The 22,058-nt window shown below is 46.1% G+C and overlaps 1 protein-coding gene across 1 annotated transcript in view; it reads left to right on the forward strand.

Annotated features, from left to right (window-relative positions):
• Window positions 1-2,612: 2,612 nt before the first annotated feature.
• G6PD (glucose-6-phosphate dehydrogenase) overlaps window positions 2,613-22,058 on the forward strand; it is a 92,845-nt gene continuing 73,399 nt past the window's right edge. Inside the window, exon 1 of the mRNA XM_082262902.1 lies at window positions 2,613-2,822. Within this exon, the coding sequence (XP_082119028.1) occupies window positions 2,801-2,822 (22 nt within the window). The 5' untranslated portion in view covers window positions 2,613-2,800. The remainder of the gene's footprint in view (window positions 2,823-22,058) is intronic.

The raw sequence follows: 22,058 nt of genomic DNA on the forward strand, positions 1-22,058 counted from the left end.
TATGGCTCCTGGGGGGCCAGTCGCAGATATACTACAGGTACTTACAAGTACGGCTCCTGGGGGCCAGTCGCAGATATACTACAGGTACTTACAAGTACGGCTCCTGGGGGCGCGCGCACACAAGCGCCCATTAGGAAGTGGGGAAGCCGATCCTGTGGACCGGCAGCAGCAATTGCCGCCAGGCACCCGCAAAAGCTCCCCGCTGAGAGAGAGAACGATGGTCAACTGTTGTAAAACACAGCTGACCGTTCTTCTCTCTGGAATGATCACAGAGTGCCTGTGATCCTTCTATATAGGATCACAGGTCCCTGTGTTGATTCCACAAGTCCCTCCCCCATACAGTTAGAAAACACCCCCTAGGCTCACACCCAACCCTTTGGTTGCCCCTGGTGTTAACCCCTTCCCTGCCAGTGTCATTATTACAGTAACGATGCATATTTATTTACCACTGATTACTGTAGTAATGTCACTGGTCACCCCAAAAGGGTCAAAAATGTCAGTTAGGGGTCCGATCTGTCTGTTTCAATGTCGCAGTCCCACTAAAAATCGCAAATTGCCGCCATTACTAGTAGTAAAAAAAACATAATAAAAAAGGACAAATCTTTTCCCTAGTTTGTAGACACGATAACTTTACCAAAAATATGTAGCAGAATACAAATTTGCCTAAGACCCCCTTCACACTTGTGCGACTTGTCATGCGATTTGGGACTGCAAAATTGCATGACAAGTCGTTCATTATTTCCAATGAGCTCCATTCATATCTGTGCGATTTGTCATGCGATTTGGGAGTGCAAAAATCGCATGACAAGCCATTCTCCATCATTTCCAATGAGCCCCATTCATATCTGTGCGACTTGTCATGCGATTTGGGACGTCAAAAATCGCATGACAAGCCATTCTCCATTATTTCCAATGAGCTCCATTCATATCTGTGCGACTGAAGTCGTACCAACTTCAAAGTAATCCCTGCACTACTTTTGCCATGATTTTGATGCGTTTTGAGGAAAAGACATTATAAGCCCAGTCAAACTGGCATCAAAATCGCACGACTTTGAAGTCGCACAAGTGTTAAAGTGGCCTAAAAGGAGGAAAACAAATTATTTTTTTTGGGGGGAGGGGGGGTAATGTTATATAGCAGAAAGTGAAAAATATTGTTTTTTTTTTTTTTTCAGAATTGTGGTTCTTTTTTTTTGTTTATAGCACAAAATATAAAAATTGCAGAGGTGATTAAATACCAAAAAAGAAAAATTCTATATGTGGGAAAAAAAAGCACATCAATTATATTTGGGTACAGCATCGTACGACCGCGCAATTGTCAAAGTAACGCAGAGCCGTATCGCAAAAAAACGGCCTGGTCATTAAGGGGGCAAATCCTTTCAGCCCAGAAGTGGTTAAAGCGGAGTTCCGGCCTCGGGGGTGAAATTTAGATAAAAATACCCCCGGGACAGTCAGGGCTAGTACATTCCACAATGATAGCCTCTGAACTGTCCCGGGTCGCACTTAACTTTTAGAAGAAATATTTACCTTGAAAATGTCTTGTCCAGCGCTGCCATCTCAGGTGTGGGCAGCTGAAGCCGGAGCTTCCTCTTCGGTGAGGTCGGAGTCCCAGAATGCCCTGCACCGGCTCCGCTCGTCACGTCCGCTGCAGGAGCGTAATCCCTGTACAGCTTCTGGGCATGCCCAGAAGCTGTTTAGCAGGGAATGCCGTGCATGCACCGGAAGTGACCAGCGGGGCCGGTGCAGGCGAATTGATTCCTAGGAGCAATGAAGCTCATCTCCCAGGAGTCAATGCAAGCAGGAAGTGACGGCGCGGGCCGGTGCCGGCGCATTGACTCATGGGAGCGATGACGTTCATCTCCCAGGAGTCAATGCAAGCAGGAAGTGACGGCGCGGGCCGCGGCCGCAGAGGGAGGAAGTGGAAGAAAGGGAAGTATATTTTCTTCAATAATAATGTAAGTAAACAAAATAAATAAATAAATAAAAAATCGGGACTATCCATTTGTTTTTCAGGGGACACTCAGCAAGCGGATGGCCCAAAATCAATTTTGAGGCCAGAACTCCACTTTAAAGGGTGCCTTGACTAAAAAGAGGTTGATAAACACTGGCATAGAAAAGCACAGAGACCTGTGATGACGTCACTGGGTTTAATATAAAGTAGGTGATAAAAATGGGAAAATAAAATGTTATCAATGTGTTTCTGGGAGGAGGAATCTAATCTGTAATTCCCCATTATGTGGTATATACAGTCCTAGTGCTGGCTGCTCCCCTCCACACAGCCCTGACACCAGTACCTGTCCCCCTCAGTCCTCCTGCCCTGTACTCACCTCCTGGGTGAAGTTGGCTCTGTATACCTGGCACACATACAGAAAGACACACCATTCGGGCTCCTCTCAACTTCCCCTCAGATGTTTTCTCTCGTTCTTCCGGGTTACTTCCCACCTATATGACGTAGTCACCAAGGGACTTTTTCTGGGCGGAGTAGACTGTAAAAAAAAAAAATAATAAAAAATACAAAACCGGAAGTGGGGCAGGACTCGGCCCCCACCGGTGGACGGAAATGGGGCTGGCTAGTAAGCGTCACCTTCCGGTAGATGATGTGAGCAGCTCTCCTGATAGCTGAGAGGTTTTCTCTTCATTGGTTGCTCGCCTTTGGGGTGTGTGTTGATTGGTCCAAGCAAGGAGGCGCGATCTCTGCTCCATCGCCTGTCGCCTTTAGCAGCCCGCCCACCAGCGTCAGGAGCAGCCTGTGATAGGACAAGAGGATTGGACTGGATGGGAGGAGCAGAGCAGGTGGGCAGAAATGGGGAGCAGAGCCAGTGTGGGTGAGTGAGAGGGGAGGATCCTCACACTCCTCCTCCTTCCTATGGTAGATGTAGAAACATCCAGTCCGTGTCTGTGTGTAGTAGTCAGTGTGCTGTTGTCTGATACAGGGGCACCCTCCTCCAACACAGTCCTGTCATCCCTGGAGGACCAAACGACTGCCATGTGCCATACCTCCTATGTACCCACCATAAAGTCCTAGATCCCCTATATACCTACCATAGAGTCCTAGATCTCCTATATACCTACCATAGAGTCCTAGATCTCCTATATACCTACCATAGAGTCTGAGATCCCCTATACAGTGTCCCTGATCTCCTATATACCCACCATAGAGTCCTAGATCTCTTATATACCCACCATAAAGTCCTAGATCCCTTATATACCTACCATAGAGTCCTAGATCTCCTATATACCTACCATAGAGTCTGAGATCCCCTATACAGTGTCCCTGATCTCCTATATACCCACCATAGAGTCCTAGATCTCTTATATACCCACCATAGAGACCTAGATCTCTTATATACCCACAAGTGAGTCCGGGATCCCCTATATAGTGTTCCTGATCTCCTATATACCCACCATAGAGTCTGAGATCCCCTATACAGTGTCCTCGATCTCCTATATACCCACCATAGAATCCTAGATCTCCTATATACCTATCTTAGAGTCCGAGATCCTCTATACAGTGTCCTTGATCTCTTATATACTCACCATAGAGTCCTAGATCTCCTTTATACCTATCATAGAGTCCGAGATCCTCTATACAGTGTCCCTGATCTCCTATATACCCACCAGAGTTCGAGATCCCCTATACAGTGTCCCTGATCTCCTATATACCCACCATAGAGTCCTAGATCTCCTATATACCCACAATAGAGTCCGGGATCCCCTATATAGTGTTTCTGATCTCCTATATACTCACCATAGAGTCTGAGATCCCCTATACAGTGTCCTCGATCTCCTATATACCCACCATAGAATCCTAGATCTCCTATATACCTATCTTAGAGTCTGAGATCCTCTATACAGTGTCCCTGATCTCTTATATACCCACCATAGAGTCCTAGATCTCCTATGTACCTATCATAGAGTCCAAAATCCTCTATACAGTGTCCTTGATCTCTTATATACTCACCATAGAGTCCTAGATCTCCTTTATACCTATCGTAGAGTCCGAGATACTCTATACAGTGTCCTTGATCTCCTATATACCCACCAGAGTTTGAGATCCCCTATACAGTGTCCCTGATCTCCTATATACCCACCATAGAGTCCTAGATCTCCTATATACCTACCATAGAGACCTAGATCTCCTATATACCCACAATAGAGTCCGAGATCCCCTATACAATGTCCCTGATCTATATACCCACCATAGAGTCCTAGATCTACCATTTACCTACCATAGAGTCCGAGATCCACTAAATACCTTCTATAGTGTCCCAGATCTCCAATAGAGTCTTGGATCCTTTATATACTCTCTATAGTGTCCCAGATCTCATATATACCCACCACAGGGTCACGGCGTACCTAGATAAATCTCCTATATACCCACAATAGTGTCACATATTTACCTACCATAATGTCACATGTATCTGTGTTAAGATGATATCCCATATCTCATGTATACCCTCTATAGTGTCCCAGATCACCTATATACCCACCATAGAGTCTAAGGTCTCCTATATACCCAATATAGTGTAACATATTTCCTGTCTACCTACCATAGGGTCATCTAAATGTATTTAGCTATCATAGTTGCCCAGATCGTCTATCGACCCACCATCGAGTCCCGGGTCTCCTATATAGTGTAGCATATTTCCTGTATACCTACCATAGAGTCACCTATATGTATATACCTATCATAGTGGCCCAGATCACCTATATACCCACCATAGAGTCACCTGTATACCTAAAATAGAGTCCCAGATCCCCTATATACTCTGCATAGTGTAACGGATTTCCTGTATACCTTCCACAGAGTTACTTATATGTATATACCTATCATAGTGGCCAAGATCTCCTATATACCCACCATAGTGTCACCTATTGTATATACCTACCATGGAGTCCTAAATCTCCTATATACCCTCTGTAGCAGCCTTTCTCAATCTTTTCACTACAGAGGAACCCTTGAAATAACTGCAGTCTCAGGGAACCCCTACTAAATGACTATATTTACATTAGTGTGACTTAGTAGTTGGTGGAGAAACCCCTGTTGGCTAGCACAGAGGTAAGATGTTTCTTGTAGTTAGTGACCAGGTTTGTACACATCTTGGCCCACTCTTCTTTACAGATATTCTATAAATCCTTAACCACTTTACCACTAGAGCATTTTGCTGTCTTACGTCTGGGCCACTTTTTGCGATTCGGCGCTGTGCGACTTTAACTGACAATTGCGCGGTCGTGCGACGCCGTACCCAAACGAAATTGACGTCCTTTTTTTCCCACAAACAGAGCTTTCTTTTGGTGGTATTTGATCACCTGTGCGATTTTTACTTTTTGCGCTATAAACAAAAAAAGAGCGTTTATTTTGAGAAAATAACAATATTTTTCACATTTTTTTATATGAAATTCCCCCCAAAAAAGATGTAAAAACCAATTTTTTTTTACATTTTTGGCCAATTTGTTTTCTGCTATCTATGTTTGGTAAAAAAAATCGCAATAAGCATATTTTGATTGGTTTGCGCAAAAGTTATTGCGTTTACTAACAAAGGGAAAGATTTTTGTCATTTTTGGTGTTTTTTTTTAACGCGTAATGGCGGCGATCTGCGATTTTTTTTGCGGGACTGCGACATTGAGGCGGACAGATTGGACCCTTGACTGACATTTTTGACACTTTTGGGGGTACCAGTGACATTACTACAGTAATCAGTGCTATAAATATGCACTGTTACTGTAAAAATGACACTGGCAGGGAAGGGGTTAACTTTATTGGAGAGGGAGGGGTTAATGTATGCCTGGTGCTTACTGACGTGTGGGGGGGGGAGGTGACTTTGTGAGACAGGGACAGATCGGATGTCCAGCTATGCTGAACACTCCGATCTGTCACTCCCTGTCACTGAGGAGATCCGCCCGCTTGTGTTTACACAGGCGGGCGGATCTCCACACTAGATCCCCGACGATCGGGGCAGAGCAGCGGCGATCGCCGCTGCTCCTCCCCTGGCCCGACTCCCGCTGTGAATGAAAACAGCGGGAGCGCGCCTCCGGCGGCGCGCGAGCGCCGCCTACAGGGGAGTAGTCTGACGACGTAGGTCTACGTCGTCAGACGGGAACGAGCCACTTTGCCGCAGTACTATTACAGTACTTAGCGGTAAAGTGGTTAAGGTTTCTTGGCTGTCACTTGGCAACTTGAAGTTTCAACTCCCTCCATAGTTTTTACATAGGACCAGGGCTTTTTTTCAGCAGGAACGTGGGGGAACGCAGTTCCGGCACCTCCAGCACTGAATGTATGTAATGGCAAGGGGTTTCTTTGGGGTGTGCTAGAGGTTCTATTGATGCTGGCTGCTAGGGAATCAACTGTTGCTGGAGGGATCTATTTTTCAGGGGTGTCTGTTGTTGCTGGAGAGGTCTATTGTTGCTGGTGGAGGATCTATTGATGATGGGGGGTGAGTCTTATATTGCTGGGGGGGTTGATCATTGCTGGGAGGGATCTAATGTTGAGGGAGGGGTCTATTGTTGCTGGCTGCTGGAGGGTCTATTGATGCTGGCTGTTGGAAGTCTAATGTTGCTGGGGTGGATCCATTTTTGCTGGAGGTCCATTGTTGCTAGCTACAGGGAATCTATTTTACTGTCCTTCTTGTTATCATTTACAAATTCCATACAAATCACTTAGCACCACAAATGATAATTGGTTCTGTATTCTCTAAAAGGGATGATGCTGGGAGGTGGGGATGAAACCAAGGAACGGTGCTCAGAGGTGAGTACGGGGAAGACACAGGGGTTGACTCAGAAGGGAGGAGTTCATGGACCTATTCTCTGAGAAAAAAAGCTCTGCATAGTACTAAGGTTTGGAGACTTGCTAGACCACTCCAGGATCTTAATGTGCTTCTTGGTGGTATAATATGGGTCATTGTCATGCTGGAAGACCCATCCACGACCCATCTTCAGTGTTCTGGCTGAAGGGAAGAAGGTTCTAAGATTTAATAATACATGGCCCCGTCCATTGGCCCCTCAATGCAGCAAAGTCAGTCAGCACCTTTAAACAGCCCTAAAGCATCATGTTTCCACCTTCGTTCTTGACTGTAGGGATGGTGTTTTTAGGGTCATTGTCAGCATTTTTCTTCCTCCAAACACGACGAGTCCCCCTCCTCAAAAAGGCACATGTACAGTCATGCCAATGAACATTTAAATGATTCAGTGACGGATTGGTAGATTGGTGTGGTTAGATGAGACCAAAATCGAGCTCTTTGGCATTAACTTGACTCACAGTGTTTGGAGGAAGAAAAATGATGACCTATATACTGTACCTACCATGATGTCATGTGTATCTGTGCTCACTAAGTTTACGTTTCTATAAACCTACCTTAATTAAAAAGGACCAAAAAATAATATAGTTATTTTTTCATACTGCAAACGAGCCTGCAAGGCATTGCAACCAGTATAAGTGCTTTGCAGATGCGATGCCAAGCTTCTGCAGACTCTTCCCCCAGCTCATTTCAGTTATAGAGCTGGAGGAAGTGTCAATGGACTAAAAGTATCACATTCACAATGAGTCGGCGCAAATGGAAAAAATCTCAGAAAAAAGGCTCAAAGCGAGCCAACCAATCACAGCGGTACCTCCCGCAATAGGATGCAACGGAAATCACCAAAATCATGTAACGATGATTAGAATAGAACAAAATAGGTAATCTATAAATAGTAAAAGTAAAATTTATGGATTACCTATTTTGTTCTATTCTAATCATCGTTACATGATTTTGGTGATTTCCGTTGCATCCTATTGCGGGAGGTCCTGCTGTGATTGGTTGGCTTGTTTTGAGCCTTTTTTCTGAGATTTTTTTCCATTTGCGCCGACTCATTGTGAATGTGATATTGATATTGGTATTTTAGTGATAAATACTAGAGCTGGCTGCATGTGGAATAGGATTTGATCCGAATCTCATAGTCCTATTTAATTTGCCACCAGCTGCAATATATTAGAGGAATCCTCCTACTTGGATACATACGTGACAGCGCATTGATCACCCCATACTTTTTCTAATGGACTAAAAGTACTACAAGGGACTTGTAGTTTATTCATTCACAGATCTTTGTTTGAGCAGGTGCCATGTTACTCATCTTAATACACTTCCATGATTCATCAAGTTCTGTGATTGGAGGAGGCTGAGTTGAATGGCATATCTCCTCCTCCATTCACAGAACTTAAGTTCATCATTGGAGTGTAGTAAAACAAGTTCTATAAATTTCAGAGAAGGAAGGAGGGACGGGAGGGCAGTGGCTTCAGAGACACAGCTTCTACTCCTAGTTTGACATCTGTGTGGATGCGGGTCCCAAAATGCAGACAATGGGAGTTTGGAGACTTGCACATACGCAGGTGTCAAATTGGGACCAGCAGCTGTGTAAATGCAGCCACTGCATACATTTGACATAAAGGAGACTGCTTGCACACCTGTGCATCTCATGCAGGCAAAACATGGCCCTCACACAGGTGAACCCTGTACCCTTAATAACCATAGCCCACCCCTGTGAAAAAAGCCTTAGTCACATTTAACAGTTCTGTAATGCTGAAGGTGTTTTGCAGCTTCTCCAAGTCCTTTTCTCAGTTCTAATGAGTGCCAGAAAACTACCCAGCTTTTATATCCAAGCAGGTAGCATCTACACCTTGATGCAAGTTCTATGGAATATGTAGATGTTATTGTCCAAGAACAGGATGGGAGTGGTGAAAATTGTAGAACCTACCCTGGTAATCCCATCATTGGAGTCAGGAAGGGGAAGGTAGACCATAAAGGACCCTACAAAAAAGGAGACAAGAATGTGGATTTTTTTCTCTTTAAAGCATTATTAGAAAATTACATTAAAAGCAGACCTTCACCCTCTTCTGCTGCTTCCCTCCAATCCATCCCTCCTTCCATCATCTGCACGTATTGTGCTTGGTTTTTTTTACCTTTTTTTTCTTTTTGGTAAAAATGTCCGCCCCTGCCTCCATTCCTTCCATAGCTTATTTAGAAAAAGAAGAGGGGGCGGGCCTATCAGCACATAATCAGGAGGCCCGCCCACTGAACCAGGAAGTGCCAGCGGGTCTCTTGATGACATCAGAAATGTCTGCACAGGGCAGAGCTGTGTGCTGGGCATGAGAGGATCTCAGTGTCATATTGCTGGATCCGATGGATGGGTGAGTATCTGAAATCTGCAGATACCACCTTAAGATAAGGTGGGGGGGGGTAAATAAAAAATAAATAAACACAGGGGGCGGGTGAAGATCCTCTTTAAATAATTAAATTGGTTCTAAAGGCTCAAGCTTTTTTTTTTATGGATGAAGGTAAAAAACTTTCTGCATGCAGCTCCCCCCCAACACCCCCAAATACTTATCTGAACCTTATCTTGATCATGCAATGTGCAGGAGAGCAGTGGCTCTTCCTGGTCTCTCTCTCCTCAATGGCTCACATAGCAGAGCAAGCCTGCTTGAGTGCCCCCATAGCAAGAGACTTGCTTTTGGGGGGACTTAGCAAGGGGGGGGGGAGCCAGGCCGCTGCGGGGGACCTTAAAAAAAAGATCAGGGCTGCTCTGTGCAAAACCATTGCACAGAGCAAGTAAGTATATACAGTAAATCTCAAAAGACCGAGCCCAATGCTTGGCCAGATGTGGATTTCTACATGTCCAGCCACTAGGGGAGGGTCATCTTATGTTCTTGTGTTAATATAACGGAGGATTAGAGGATGTATATTTGAACTGGGATATGCAATATCTATAATGAAAGGAACTGGACTCAGGTGATGGACTTGCTCTGCAGTGTCACATACAACTATTACAGGTTTTTGCTGTATATCGGACATTCTGGGCACCTCTGATCCCTGTGTGTGGTGCATCTTTTTGAGGATGGGCTTGTTTGCATAATCCTACCCCCCACCCCATACACTATTTGAATTTCTTTTGTAGCAAGTACCCTTTTCAACAGGTACCTGAACCACTTTCTCATTCCTTGCCTAGGATGACCCAGCATCAGTTCTTGTAGTTGATGACTTTTACCAGTACTGCCCACTCAGCGCGATTCATTCGATCGAATGGGTCTGCGTCACAACCGTGTGCAATGGTGTGGGTTTTTAGGGGTTCAAGCAGGTGGTGGGTAAGGGATGTAACACCTCCTCATCGCCTCCAAATGCCCCCGGAGAAGTGATCTACCTTGCGTTGCTCTCCAGAAGGCTGCATCGGTGTAATTGAGCCTTTACTTATCTGAAAATCAGGTGAAGTTCCTCTTTAAGCTACAGAGGACTACTGAAAGCCAATGTCACCTATATCTTGTGAATAATACACCATATAAAGTTATGTTTCCATTGACCAACTGCAACTTGTGACAACCAGCCCACCTACAGTCTGATAACATATGGAGAGAGTTCCCTGCCAGATATCCATGCTATGATATGGTTATAGCTATTTTGAGGAGAAATAGACACACCTGGAATGTCTATTCAGACATCACGATATAAAAAAAAATGAGGATTACTTTAAACAAAGTTTGCATATTTATTAAGGTCCAATTATGGCTCACAGCAGTATAAAAGAATATTGCACATATAGATAAAGACTGTTGTATTGTATTGCTATTTTTTAGCTATACCATGGTTACCCATACATGTTAGGGTTTCCCTGGTTCAGCCTGTAAGGCCTCTTTTACACAGGCGATCCGACCTAATTGGAAGATCCATGCATTCCTATGGACAGGTATGTGTAATTGGACTTGCGTCCGTTTACACCCCCCCCCCCCCCCACATCTGGGTCTGATTAGGTTCACTGAAAAAGAAAAATATGGAAGGTGATCGAGTCGAAGGGTAGTCGGGAGAAATGGATCAGGTCAGAGGGTAGTCGGGAGAAATGGATCAGGTCAGAGGGTGGTCGGGAGAAATGGATAGAGGCGGAGGGTGGTGGGGAGAAATGGATAGAGGCGGAGGGTGGTCGGGAGAAATGGATAGAGGCGGAGGGTGGTGGGGAGTAATGGATAGAGGCGGAGGGTGGTGGGGAGAAATGGATAGAGGCAGGAGGGTAGTCGGGAGAAATGGATAGAGGCAGGAGGGTAGTCGGGAGAAATGGATAGAGGCAGGAGGGTAGTCGGGAGAAATGGATAGAGGCAGGAGGGTAGTCGGGAGAAATGGATAGAGGCAGGAGGGTAGTCGGGAGAAATGGATAGAGGCAGGAGGGTAGTCGGGAGAAATGGATAGAGGCAGGAGGGTAGTCGGGAGAAATGGATAGAGGCAGGAGGGTAGTCGGGAGAAATGGATAGAGGCAGGAGGGTAGTCGGGAGAAATGGATAGAGGCCGGAGGGTAGTCGGGAGAAATGGATAGAGGCAGGAGGGTGGTCGGGAGAAATGGATAGAGGCGGAGGGTGGTCGGGAGAAATGGATCAGGGCAGAGGGTAGTCGGGAGAAATGGATCGAGGTGGAGGGTAGTCGGGAGAAATGAATCAGGTCAGAGGGTAGCCGGGAGAAATGGATCGAGGCAGGAGGGTAGTCGGGAGAAATGGATCGAGGCAGGAGGGTAGTCGGGAGAAATGGATCGAGTCGGAGGGTACTCGGGAGAAATGTATTGAGTTGGAAGATAGTCGGGAGAAATGGACAGCGGAGTCTATTTACTCCCCGCCGCCTTTAGAGCATACACTGAGTGGACACAAATGTGTCATCTGTCCTTTCTGCTCCAATCAGCAGGGGATCTGTGAGCTGATCCCCTGCTGAATGAAATGGAACCCACCCTGTGTGAAAGGGGCCGAAGGCTGAACCAGAGAAATCTTAACATGTAAAGCTCAACCAATAGATTCTCCCATCCATGCTAAAAATACTTAAAAATCCCTAAAATAACTTAGGCCCTTCCTAAGACAGGACCTCTGGTTACCCATACCCCCAGATGTTCCCTCTGCTCCTCAGAGAAAGGAAAACTACACATACCTGTGTGGTCTTTGAGGGCAAGTTCACACCACTATTTGTGTGTTGCGGATGCAGTTTTGCATGCACATTCACACTTGCTTTTTATGCGTTCCAGTACGTTTTGATGCATTTTTCCCCTAATTTTTTTCTTCATCTCGGTTGAGGACATGTACATTTTGGTGCACTTTCCTTGCATTTTGCCACATTACAAATGTGTTCCATACAGAAAAAATGCAGTATGTTCTGCTTTTGTTGATTGCACTGTAACGCACTTCATTGGTGGGAATTAGAGCTATTGAAATACATGGAAAACACTGTTCATGCATTTTTGATGCCGATTAAAAATGCACTGGAACTTCATCTGGTGTGAACATGTCTACTCACCTAGGCTTATATCAACAACCGATGAATCCTTCTGTTAAACACCAATTTAAAGTGGTTGTAAAGGCAGAAGGTTTTTTTATTTTATTCTATTCATTAGGATAAAAAAACCTTCTGTGTGCAGAAGCTCCCCTAATACTTACATGAGGTCCATCTCTATCCAGCGAAGTTGCACAGCAGACTCGGCTGTCCGGGAATCCTCTCCTCATTGGCTGAGACAGCAGCATGGCATCATTGGCTCTCGTTGCTGTCACTGCCAGTGAGCCAAAGAGGAGAGAAAGGGGGCGGGACTGGGCCATGGCTCCAGGTCTGAACGGACACACAGAGCTGCGGCCCGGCTCGGGTGCCCCCATAGCAAGCTGCTTGCTGTGGGGGCACTAAACAGGAGAGGGGCCAGGAGCACCGAAGAGGGACCCAAGAAGAGGAGGATGGGGGCTGCTTAGTGCAAAACCAACTGCACAGAGGAGGTAGATATGACATGTTTGTTATTTTTAATGGAAAAAAAGACTTTAGTATTACCTTAATAAGTACTTAAAGTGTAACTCCACTTTGGTAAAAAAATGGCAAATAAAAAAATATAGCGTATACAATTGTAACACAAACCACATTGTAATTGAATGTTATTAAAAATTACCTTTCCTTTTTAATAATCAGAGCTGTAATTTTCTGTAAAGTACAATGCAATATGGCTACCTAGAGGTGTTCCGTACACAGATATATCATTTCCTGCTTGTGTGATTGGCTCACTGATTTTCCCAGAATTCTGCACTAAGATATAAGTCAGCTTTTTGGCATCGCCTGCAACAAAAATGTCATTTTTGCTGAGATACTCCCAATAGGAAATCACATTTAAAGGGATTCAGACCCTGCAATTTTCCTCATTAGAGCCTTGTAGGTGCAGAAGCTGATTGATAATTAAAAAAACACTCCCATTAGATTCACCTTGCACATGGACACAGACAAACAAACAGCTCTTAATTTAGCATAACAAAAAGGTAGGAAACCACAACAAAGTTTTTTAAAATCCTTGCAGAGGGGAATGTTTTTTCTCAACAAATGTGGAGTTACTCTTTAAGTCCCCAGGTAGAAAAGTGTTAAATAAATAATATACTGTTTTTTTGTTTTTTTTAATGTTTGAGCCAAATAGACTTGTGTCTTTTTTCAACCTGACTAACTATGTAACTATGTAACTATGATCATCAGCACAGCAGAATCAGGGAAAGGGAAGTCTTTTAGCACCAACTCCTTTTTGCCTCTGATGCCGAAAGAAGTAAAAAGGAATGTCACAACAATCCATGTCCTTTAGGAATTCCCACCTTTTATCATTCCCTATACCAGTGATGGCGAACCTTGGCACCCCAGATGTTTTGGAACTAGGTTTCCCATGATGCTCCACAATGCATGAGCATCATGAAAAATGTAGTTCCAAAACATCTGGGGTGCCAAGGTTCGCCATTACTGCCCTATACTAACTGTGGCAACATGGCACACTTTCATCAGCTCACGGGCAACTATTCTAATCATAAACGATGAAAAACACAAAAATGCTGTGCTTTTCCTAGTTGACTAAAGTGCACGTAAAGTCCATTTCCCTTTGAGGGAAAACACACAATCCTTGATAGGGTGAGCAGGAACAGAGATCCTGAGTAGAAACCACCATCAGCACACACAGCCTCTTACCGAATACAGTTGACCATCCTATTACAGAGGGTCAAACACACACATTAATCATCTCCAAGCCGCTACAAAAAGGATTATTTTCCTCAGCTAACCCCTTCAAGTGTGGTTCCTTCCAGATCCAGGTAATAATGCCAGAGGTGTCTCTCCGATAAGCAACCCTTCAGTTGAGGTCCTCAGAGTATTTTCCTATCTCTCCGATAAGCAACCCCCAGTTGAGGTCCTCAGAGTATTTTCCTATCACTCCAATAAGCAACCCCCAGTTGAGGTCCTCAGAGTATTTTCCTATCTCTCCGATAAGCAACCCCCAGTTGAGGTCCTCAGAGTATTTTCCTGTCTCTCCGATAAGAAACCCCCAGTTGAGGTCCTCAGAGTATTTTCCTATCTCTCCGATAAGCAACCCCCAGTTGAGGTCCTCAGAGTATTTTCCTATCACTCCAATAAGCAACCCCCAGTTGAGGTCCTCAGAGTATTTTCCTATCTCTCCGATAAGCAACCCCCAGTTGAGGTCCTCAGAGTATTTTCCTGTCTCTCCGATAAGAAACCCCCAGTTGAGGTCCTCAGAGTATTTTCCTATCTCTCCGATAAGCAACCCTTCAGTTGAGGTCCTCAGAGTATTTTCCTATCTCTCCGATAAGCAACCCCCAGTTGAGGTCCTCAGAGTATTTTCCTATCACTCCAATAAGCAACCCCCAGTTGAGGTCCTCAGAGTATTTTCCTATCTCTCCGATAAGCAACCCCCAGTTGAGGTCCTCAGAGTATTTTCCTGTCTCTCCGATAAGAAACCCCCAGTTGAGGTCCTCAGAGTATTTTCCTATCTCTCCGATAAGCAACCCCCAGTTGAGGTCCTCAGAGTATTTTCCTATCACTCCAATAAGCAACCCCCAGTTGAGGTCCTCAGAGTATTTTCCTATCTCTCCGATAAGCAACCCCCAGTTGAGGTCCTCAGAGTATTTTCCTGTCTCTCCGATAAGAAACCCCCAGTTGAGGTCCTCAGAGTATTTTCCTATCTCTCCGATAAGCAACACCCAGTTGAGGTCCTCAGAGTATTTTCCTATCTCTCCGATAAGCAACCCCCAGTTGAGGTCCTCAGAGTATTTTCCTGTCTCTCCGATAAGAAACCCCCAGTTGAGGTCCTCAGAGTATTTTCCTATCTCTCTGATAAGCAACCCCCAGTTGAGGTCCTCAGAGTATTTTCCCATCTCTCTGATAAGCAACCCCCAGTTGAGGTCCTCAGAGTATTTTCCCATCTCTCCGATAAGCAACCCCCAGTTGAAGTCCTCAGAGTATTTTCCTATCTCTCGGATAAGCAACCCCCAGTTGAGGTCCTCAGAGTATTTTCCGATCACTCCAATAAGCAATCCCCAGTTGAGGTCCTCAGAGAATTTTCCTACCGTCCACCATCCTCCTCTGATCCTCCTCTCTCTCTGCACACACCGCACGGAGGATCTCGATTGGGGGTTGTTTTTTGGAAAGACACCTCTGACATGATTACCTGGACCTGGAAGGAACCACACTTGACGGGTTAGCTAAGAAAAGGGATCCTTTTTGAAGCTGCTTGGAGATTATTGTGTGTGTTTGACTCTCTGTAATAGAGTAGTCAGCTGTATTCAGTAAAAGGCTGTGTGTGTCGATGGTGGAGGTTTCTACTCATGATTTCTGTTTCTGCTCACCCTACCAAGGATTGTGTGTTCTCCTTCAAAGCAGAGTGGATTGGATTTAAATCATGATTTAAATAACTAGTAAAAAGGCTTGATTTAAATCATAATTTTTGAAGAGCAACTGTCATCTCTGTCCCGCAGAAACTCCTCCTCTGATTGGCTCTTGACTCACCGACAGTCCTATTCATTTTATTGGGATGGCTGGTGATGCGGCAGTGCCACAAGATGAGGGACGTGGCAGCAGCAGGTGAGTGGATGCCCACTAACAGGAGTTGCCATGATGGATCTGAAATGACAGGTGCTCTTTAAATGTAGGGACTCATTCTTGCTGGTAGTTAGAATCTTTAATATTTGCAAACAGAATGAAGGTTTTCTATTTAGAATAATAAGCTGTCAGGTTAGTAAAACAGCGATATCAGAACCGGTTCAATCATACAGTTTGTAGTGTACATAGATTTGTAATACAATGGGATAAAGGAATATTCCTGAACTTTGTTTTAGCTCATGGTCACTGTGAAATTGTGTGAATTTATCAATGCACTGCATGTTATCTCAGCTTGCAGAGTTTGGATTCATTGAAAGAGTTTATCAAAAATGTAAATATTGCAGAATATACAGCCTCTTGCTACATAACTAAGCTCCATTTCATGCTGAATAAACTAAATTATTAATGTATCTTGAATAGAAAACTATCTTTAGATAGATTTTACTCCAAAAGCATTTCATTCAAATACATTTATTAAACATTTAAAAAATCTGATTTAAATTATAAAAATCCGATTTAAATATAATATATCTGCATCATTTTGATTTTTTAAAAAAAAAATTATCGATTTTTATCCACCCTGCTTCAAAGGGAAATGGACTTTATGTGCACTTTAGTCTATTAAAGGAAAGCACTGCATTTTTATGTTTTTATATTTTCTGTTTGTGACCAGCAAATGTGTTAGCAGCTTTCTAATTTAATTAGTCAGTCTGAGCGCAGATATTCTTGTTTACTAACCAGGAAATATCCAGTTGGTTGTGTTTTCCCCCGGCCAATGGTTCCCAGTCTTTAGCTGGGAGTTGCGAACATCATGGGTGTCTAGGGTTGCCACCTTTTCTTCAAGCTAAACCCTAACACTTTAGCAGCACAGGGCCATTTGTTTCCTGTAGTATACACTATACGACAGTGATGGCGAACCTTGGCACCCCAGATGTTTTGGAACTATATTTCCCATGATGCTCATGCACTCTGCAGTGCAGTTAAGCATTGTGGGAAAGGTAGTTCTAAAACATCTGGGGTGCCACGGTTTGCCTTCAATGCTATACGATTACAAAAGACCTGGGACACCTTTGGGTGCCCAAAGGAGAGTAGTAACTATGTGCGCTGCAGTGAACAGTAGGTTTTACCAAACTGCTCCTGCTGACATCATCGCAATTCCACATTCCCCCCCCCCCCCCCGGTGATGCCAAACTGCTCCTGCTGACATCATCGCCCTGCCCCCCCCATGATGCCAAACCGCTCCTGCTGACATCATCACCCTGCCCCCCCCCCCCAGTGATGCCAAACTGCTCCTGCTGACATCATCGCCCTGCCCCCCCCCCCAGTGATGCCAAACTGCTCCTGCTGACATCATCGACCTGCCCCCCCCCCCAGTGATGCCAAACTGCCCCTGCTGACATCATCGCCCTGCCCCCCCAGTGATGCCAAACTGCTCCTGCTGACATCATCGCCCTGCCCCCTCCCCCCAGTGATGCCAAACTGCTCCTGCTGACATCATTGCCTTGCCCCCCAGTGATGCCAAACTGCTCCTGCTGACATCATAGCCCCCCCCCCCCGTGATGCCAAACTGCTCCTGCTGACATCATCGCCCTGCCCCCCCCCCAGTGATGCCAAACTGCTCCTGCTGACATAATAGCCCCCCCAGTGATGCCAAACTGCTCCTGCTGACATCACCCTGCCCCCCCCCCCCCAATGATGCCAAAATGCTTTTGCTGACATCATCGCCTTGCCCCCCAGTGATGCCAAACTGATCCTGCTGACATCATCGCTCTGCCCCCCCAGTGATGCCGAACTGCTCCTGCTGACATCATCACCTTGCCCCCCAGTGATGCCAAACTGCTCCTGCTGACATCGCCCTGCCCCCTCAGTGATGCCAAAATGCTACTGCTGACATCATCGCCCTGCCCCCAAGTGATGCCAAAATGCTATTTCTGACATTTTTGCCTTGCCCACCTAGTGATGACAAACTGCTCCTGCTGACATCATCGCCCTGCCCCCCCCCCCCAGTGATGCCAAAATGCTATTGCTGACATCATCGCCTTGCCCCCCCAGTGATGTCAAACTGCTCTTGCTGACATCATCGCCCTGCCCCCTCAGTGATGCCAAAATTCTATTGCTGACATCATCGCCTTGCCTCCAACATGTTATTTCTGACATTTTTGCCTTGCCCCCCCAGTGATGCCAAAATGCTATTGCTGACATCATCGCCTTGCCCCCAACATGTTATTTCTGACATTTGTGCCTTGCCCACCCAGTGATGCCAAACTGCTCTTGCTGACATCATCGCCCTGCCCGCCCAGTGATGCCAAACCTGCCCCCAGACAGCCACCCGCAGCTCCCGGATGGCAGCAGATTTGTGTGTGATTTTCTTAGTTACTTGGGAAGCCACAGCCCAGTCTAAATCACGTGTCCGGGTTTCAGGCAGACTGAAACCTGGACACATAATTCGAAACCTGGACTGTCCGGGTGAATCCTGGACAGGTGGCAGCCCTATGGGTGTCAGACTCCGACTGGCAACTCTGGCATTTTCCATTAAAGGATGGAGGATCAGATAATCTCAATGGCAAGACTTGACAGAAACCCTCTTGTATGATATCAGAAAAAATTTGAATAACAAAGATTAAGAAAAAAAAAAAAACTTCACTGCAGTCCACAAATATTCAGTAAAGCCAATATGTATTCAGCAGTGTAGTGATGACTCAACAGTTTTGGCTGAGTTCAGAAGAGTTCAGTCCCATCATTTGTGCAATAATTGTGGAGAGTGAAGGAGTAGGGATGAGGCGATTTATTTCTGGCTAAATTCATTTTACATCAAAATTAATAATTTCACTTAAAGCGGTAGTATACCGCTTTTTGCCACTTTTAACTACAGGTAAGCCTATAATAAGGCTTACCAGCACGGTTTAGGAGATATCTGCACTGCATGCAGCCGCTCACGCGAGCGGCGCATGCGCTCTGAAGGTCCGGCGGACCTTCAGCTTTCCATGCCGGGAGCTTGCCGCAAAATGACTCCCGTGCGCATGCGCCGGAGTGACGTCATCGCGGCTCCGGCCAATCACAACGCCGGAGCCGCCGAACCCGGAAGGGACGCTGAGGGATCTGTCTTGCAGGGTTTTTTTTTTTTTTAGGTTTACAACCGCTTTAAAGCGCCCAGCTTACCCTTTCCCCCTCCAAAAATTAAAAGTCAGCAGCTACACATACTGTACACATACTGTAGCTGCTGACTTTTAATATTAGGACAATTACCTGTCCTGGAGTCCAGCGATGTTTCCATCGGCTGTCGGGTGCTGCCGCCGCCATTGCCGGAAAGGGAACCCGGCAGTGAAGCCTTGCGGCTTCACGGGCGTATCCCTAATACGCATGCGCGAAGTGCAATGCGCATTTGGATTGCCTCGGCGGGGGAGGGGGGGGAAGGAGGAGGGGGCCAAACTTCAGAGGAAGAGCGCTACGGTGCTGTCTCCCGGAAGTGGGGGAAGGGGTACCTGTCAAAAACAGGTACCCATTCCCCCCTCGCCCCTGAAAGGTGCCAAATGTGGCAACGGGGGGGGGGGGGGGAGGAAGAGAATGAGCAGAAAGTTCCACTTCTGGGTGGAACTCCGCTTTAGGTGGAAACTCACTGGGGTTGATTAAAGCCTCGTACACACGATCAGATTATCGGACGAATATTCATCTGTTGTTGCATGCTAGTCTCATATGGAAAGTGAAGAGGTTACTCAACATACAAATATTCCCGTACGACAGAATTCAACTTCAGAGGTGATGTCATGTGTGGAATTGTTTGGTATGTATTCTTTCGTTTCTGAGCATGCGTATTCTTGCTCTCATGATTTTTTTTCGACTACAACTCTACTAACTAAAGTGGAATTCCACCCAAAAGTGGAACTTCTGCTTATCTGCTTCCTCTGCTTCCTCCCCCTTCCGGTGCTTTCAGGGGGAAGGTTCCTCACTTCCGGGAGAAAGGGCCGCCCCTCAGAAGTTCCGTCCCCCTTCTCCTTCCCCCGCCGCCGAGCCAATTAGAATGTGCAGCGCGCTCCGCGCATAAAAACAAAGCAGGCGGCTCTCCTCTCTCCTGTCAGACAGGCACAGTGAGATCGTGTGTCTCAGCTAAGCTGAAACACCTACCTCTGTGTGCCTGTCACAGAGCCTCCCCCCCCCACAGTTAATAAGCCCTACCAATGCAGATGGATTAGTTCCCCCCCCTTAATGCAGAGTGATTAGTGCCCCCATCAATGCAGAGCGAAAGTGGATAGGAGCGCCTCCTGATTACACACAGAGCGGGTCCTTCTACTTACCCGGCGTGGGCGCTTTCATACGATGTCATGCCTCTTGGACCGACTCCTATGATAGACGTCACCACTGTGCTGTCTATCATAGGTAGGAGGCATGACTTTGTACGACAGCGGCCGCGCTGGGTAAGCAGAGGAACCCGCTCTGTGTGTAATCATGAGGCGTTCCCCTTCCCCTCCGGAGGCAGCCCAATGGCAGTGCCGGATCAGATGGCTTTGCGGGCCGTATATGGTCCGCGGGTCGTAGTTTCCTCACCCCTGATTTATAGGGTATTTTTTTTCTCCTTTTTCCAAAGTGATAACAAAGGCTTGGCTTTTATTTTTAAAAAATACCAAACATGTTGTACTTACCTGCTCTGTGCAGTGGTTTTTGCACTGATCAGCCCCAATCCTCCTCCACTCCTGGCCCCTCCCTCCTGCTAAGGCACCCGAGTAGGTTCATTCCTGAGCCAGTGTTGTGTGGGTCCATTCACACACAGAGCTGCGGCTCGGCCCCGCCCCTTCTCTCTCTCCTCATTGGCTCACTGGCTGTGACCAAGAGACCTGGTGACCAGACCATTCATTCCACTGTTAGCCACTTTCTACCTGACATCCTACAAATGAAAAGTCGAAGGGAAATTGTTGGCCAAACGGAGGCTAAAGCCAATCAGGTGCAGCTGCCGCTCAAGGTTTTTGACAGCTGGCGTGGCCTGGTGCTGAAACCAATAGGACTGTCCTATTGCCGCCCGTCACATAATGTAAAAATAAAGAAGACGAAAACCCCATCTGGGACTAAAAAAGGAGGGGAAAAAAAAAATCTCAAATCTGTATTTACCGGACCAAACTTTGATAATAACTATAGCCAATCAGAGATCAGAACATCAGCGTTTTCCTTGGAAATTTGAATGTAATAAGGGAAGCACAGAAAGGAAGTCACACAGGCTTCACAGTACACACCCAGTAACCCTGTGAGGTGCTCTCTGTATTTTGGCATCAGTGAATTATATAGAAGGTACATTGCCATTGTTGCTGTATATCATTATTAGCTCACTGACTGCTTGCAGCTCAGACTGGCTGCATTTGGGACATCCATGCATGTGCACAAAGTTTACACAAGTAATGGTGCATACCAGCATACAGTGGCATTTTGTCATTTCTGTCAATGGGCAGCTCTTGCTCCCTAGGAAATTTTTGCGAAGGTTCTGGACACTCAAGCATGCTGTACAGCCCCCTTGCAGCTGTGAGCAGGAGCTCTAAATGGACCCACATTCTGTGCTTTAGAGCCCTCTTGCAGCTGTGAGCAAGAGCTCTAAAAAGACCCACATTCTGTGCTGTACAGCCCCCTTGCAGCGGTGTGCAAGAGCTCTAAATGGACCCACATTCTGAGCGGTGCGCAAGAGCTCTAAAAAGACCCACATTCTGTGCTGTACAGCCCCCTTGCAGCGGTGCGCAAGAGCTCTAAATGGACCCACATTCTGTGCTATACAACCCACTTGCAGCCGTGCACAAGAACTCTAAATGGACCCACATTCTGTGCTGTACAGCCCCCTTGCAGCTGTGCACAAGAGCTCTAAATGGACCCACATTCTGAGCTGTACAGCCCCCTCTAAGCTGTGCGCAGGAGCTCTAAATGGACCCACATTCTGAGCTGTACAGCCCCCTCTAAGCTGTGTCAGGAGCTCTAAATGGACCCACATTCTGTGCTGTACAGCCCCCTTGCAGCGGTGAACAAGAGCTCTAAATGGACCCACATTCTGTGCTGTACAGCCCCCTCTAAGCTGTGCGCAGGAGCTCTAAATGGACCCACATTCTGAGCTGTATAGCCCCCTGTAAGCTGTGTCAGGAGCTCTAAATGGACCCACATTCTGTGCTGTACAGCCCCCTTGCAGCTGTGTGCAGGAGCTCTAAATGG

The sequence above is a fragment of the Pelophylax lessonae genome (assembly GCF_965119305.1).
Source record: "Pelophylax lessonae genome assembly, chromosome: 7".
Taxonomy (NCBI): Eukaryota; Metazoa; Chordata; class Amphibia; order Anura; family Ranidae; genus Pelophylax; species Pelophylax lessonae.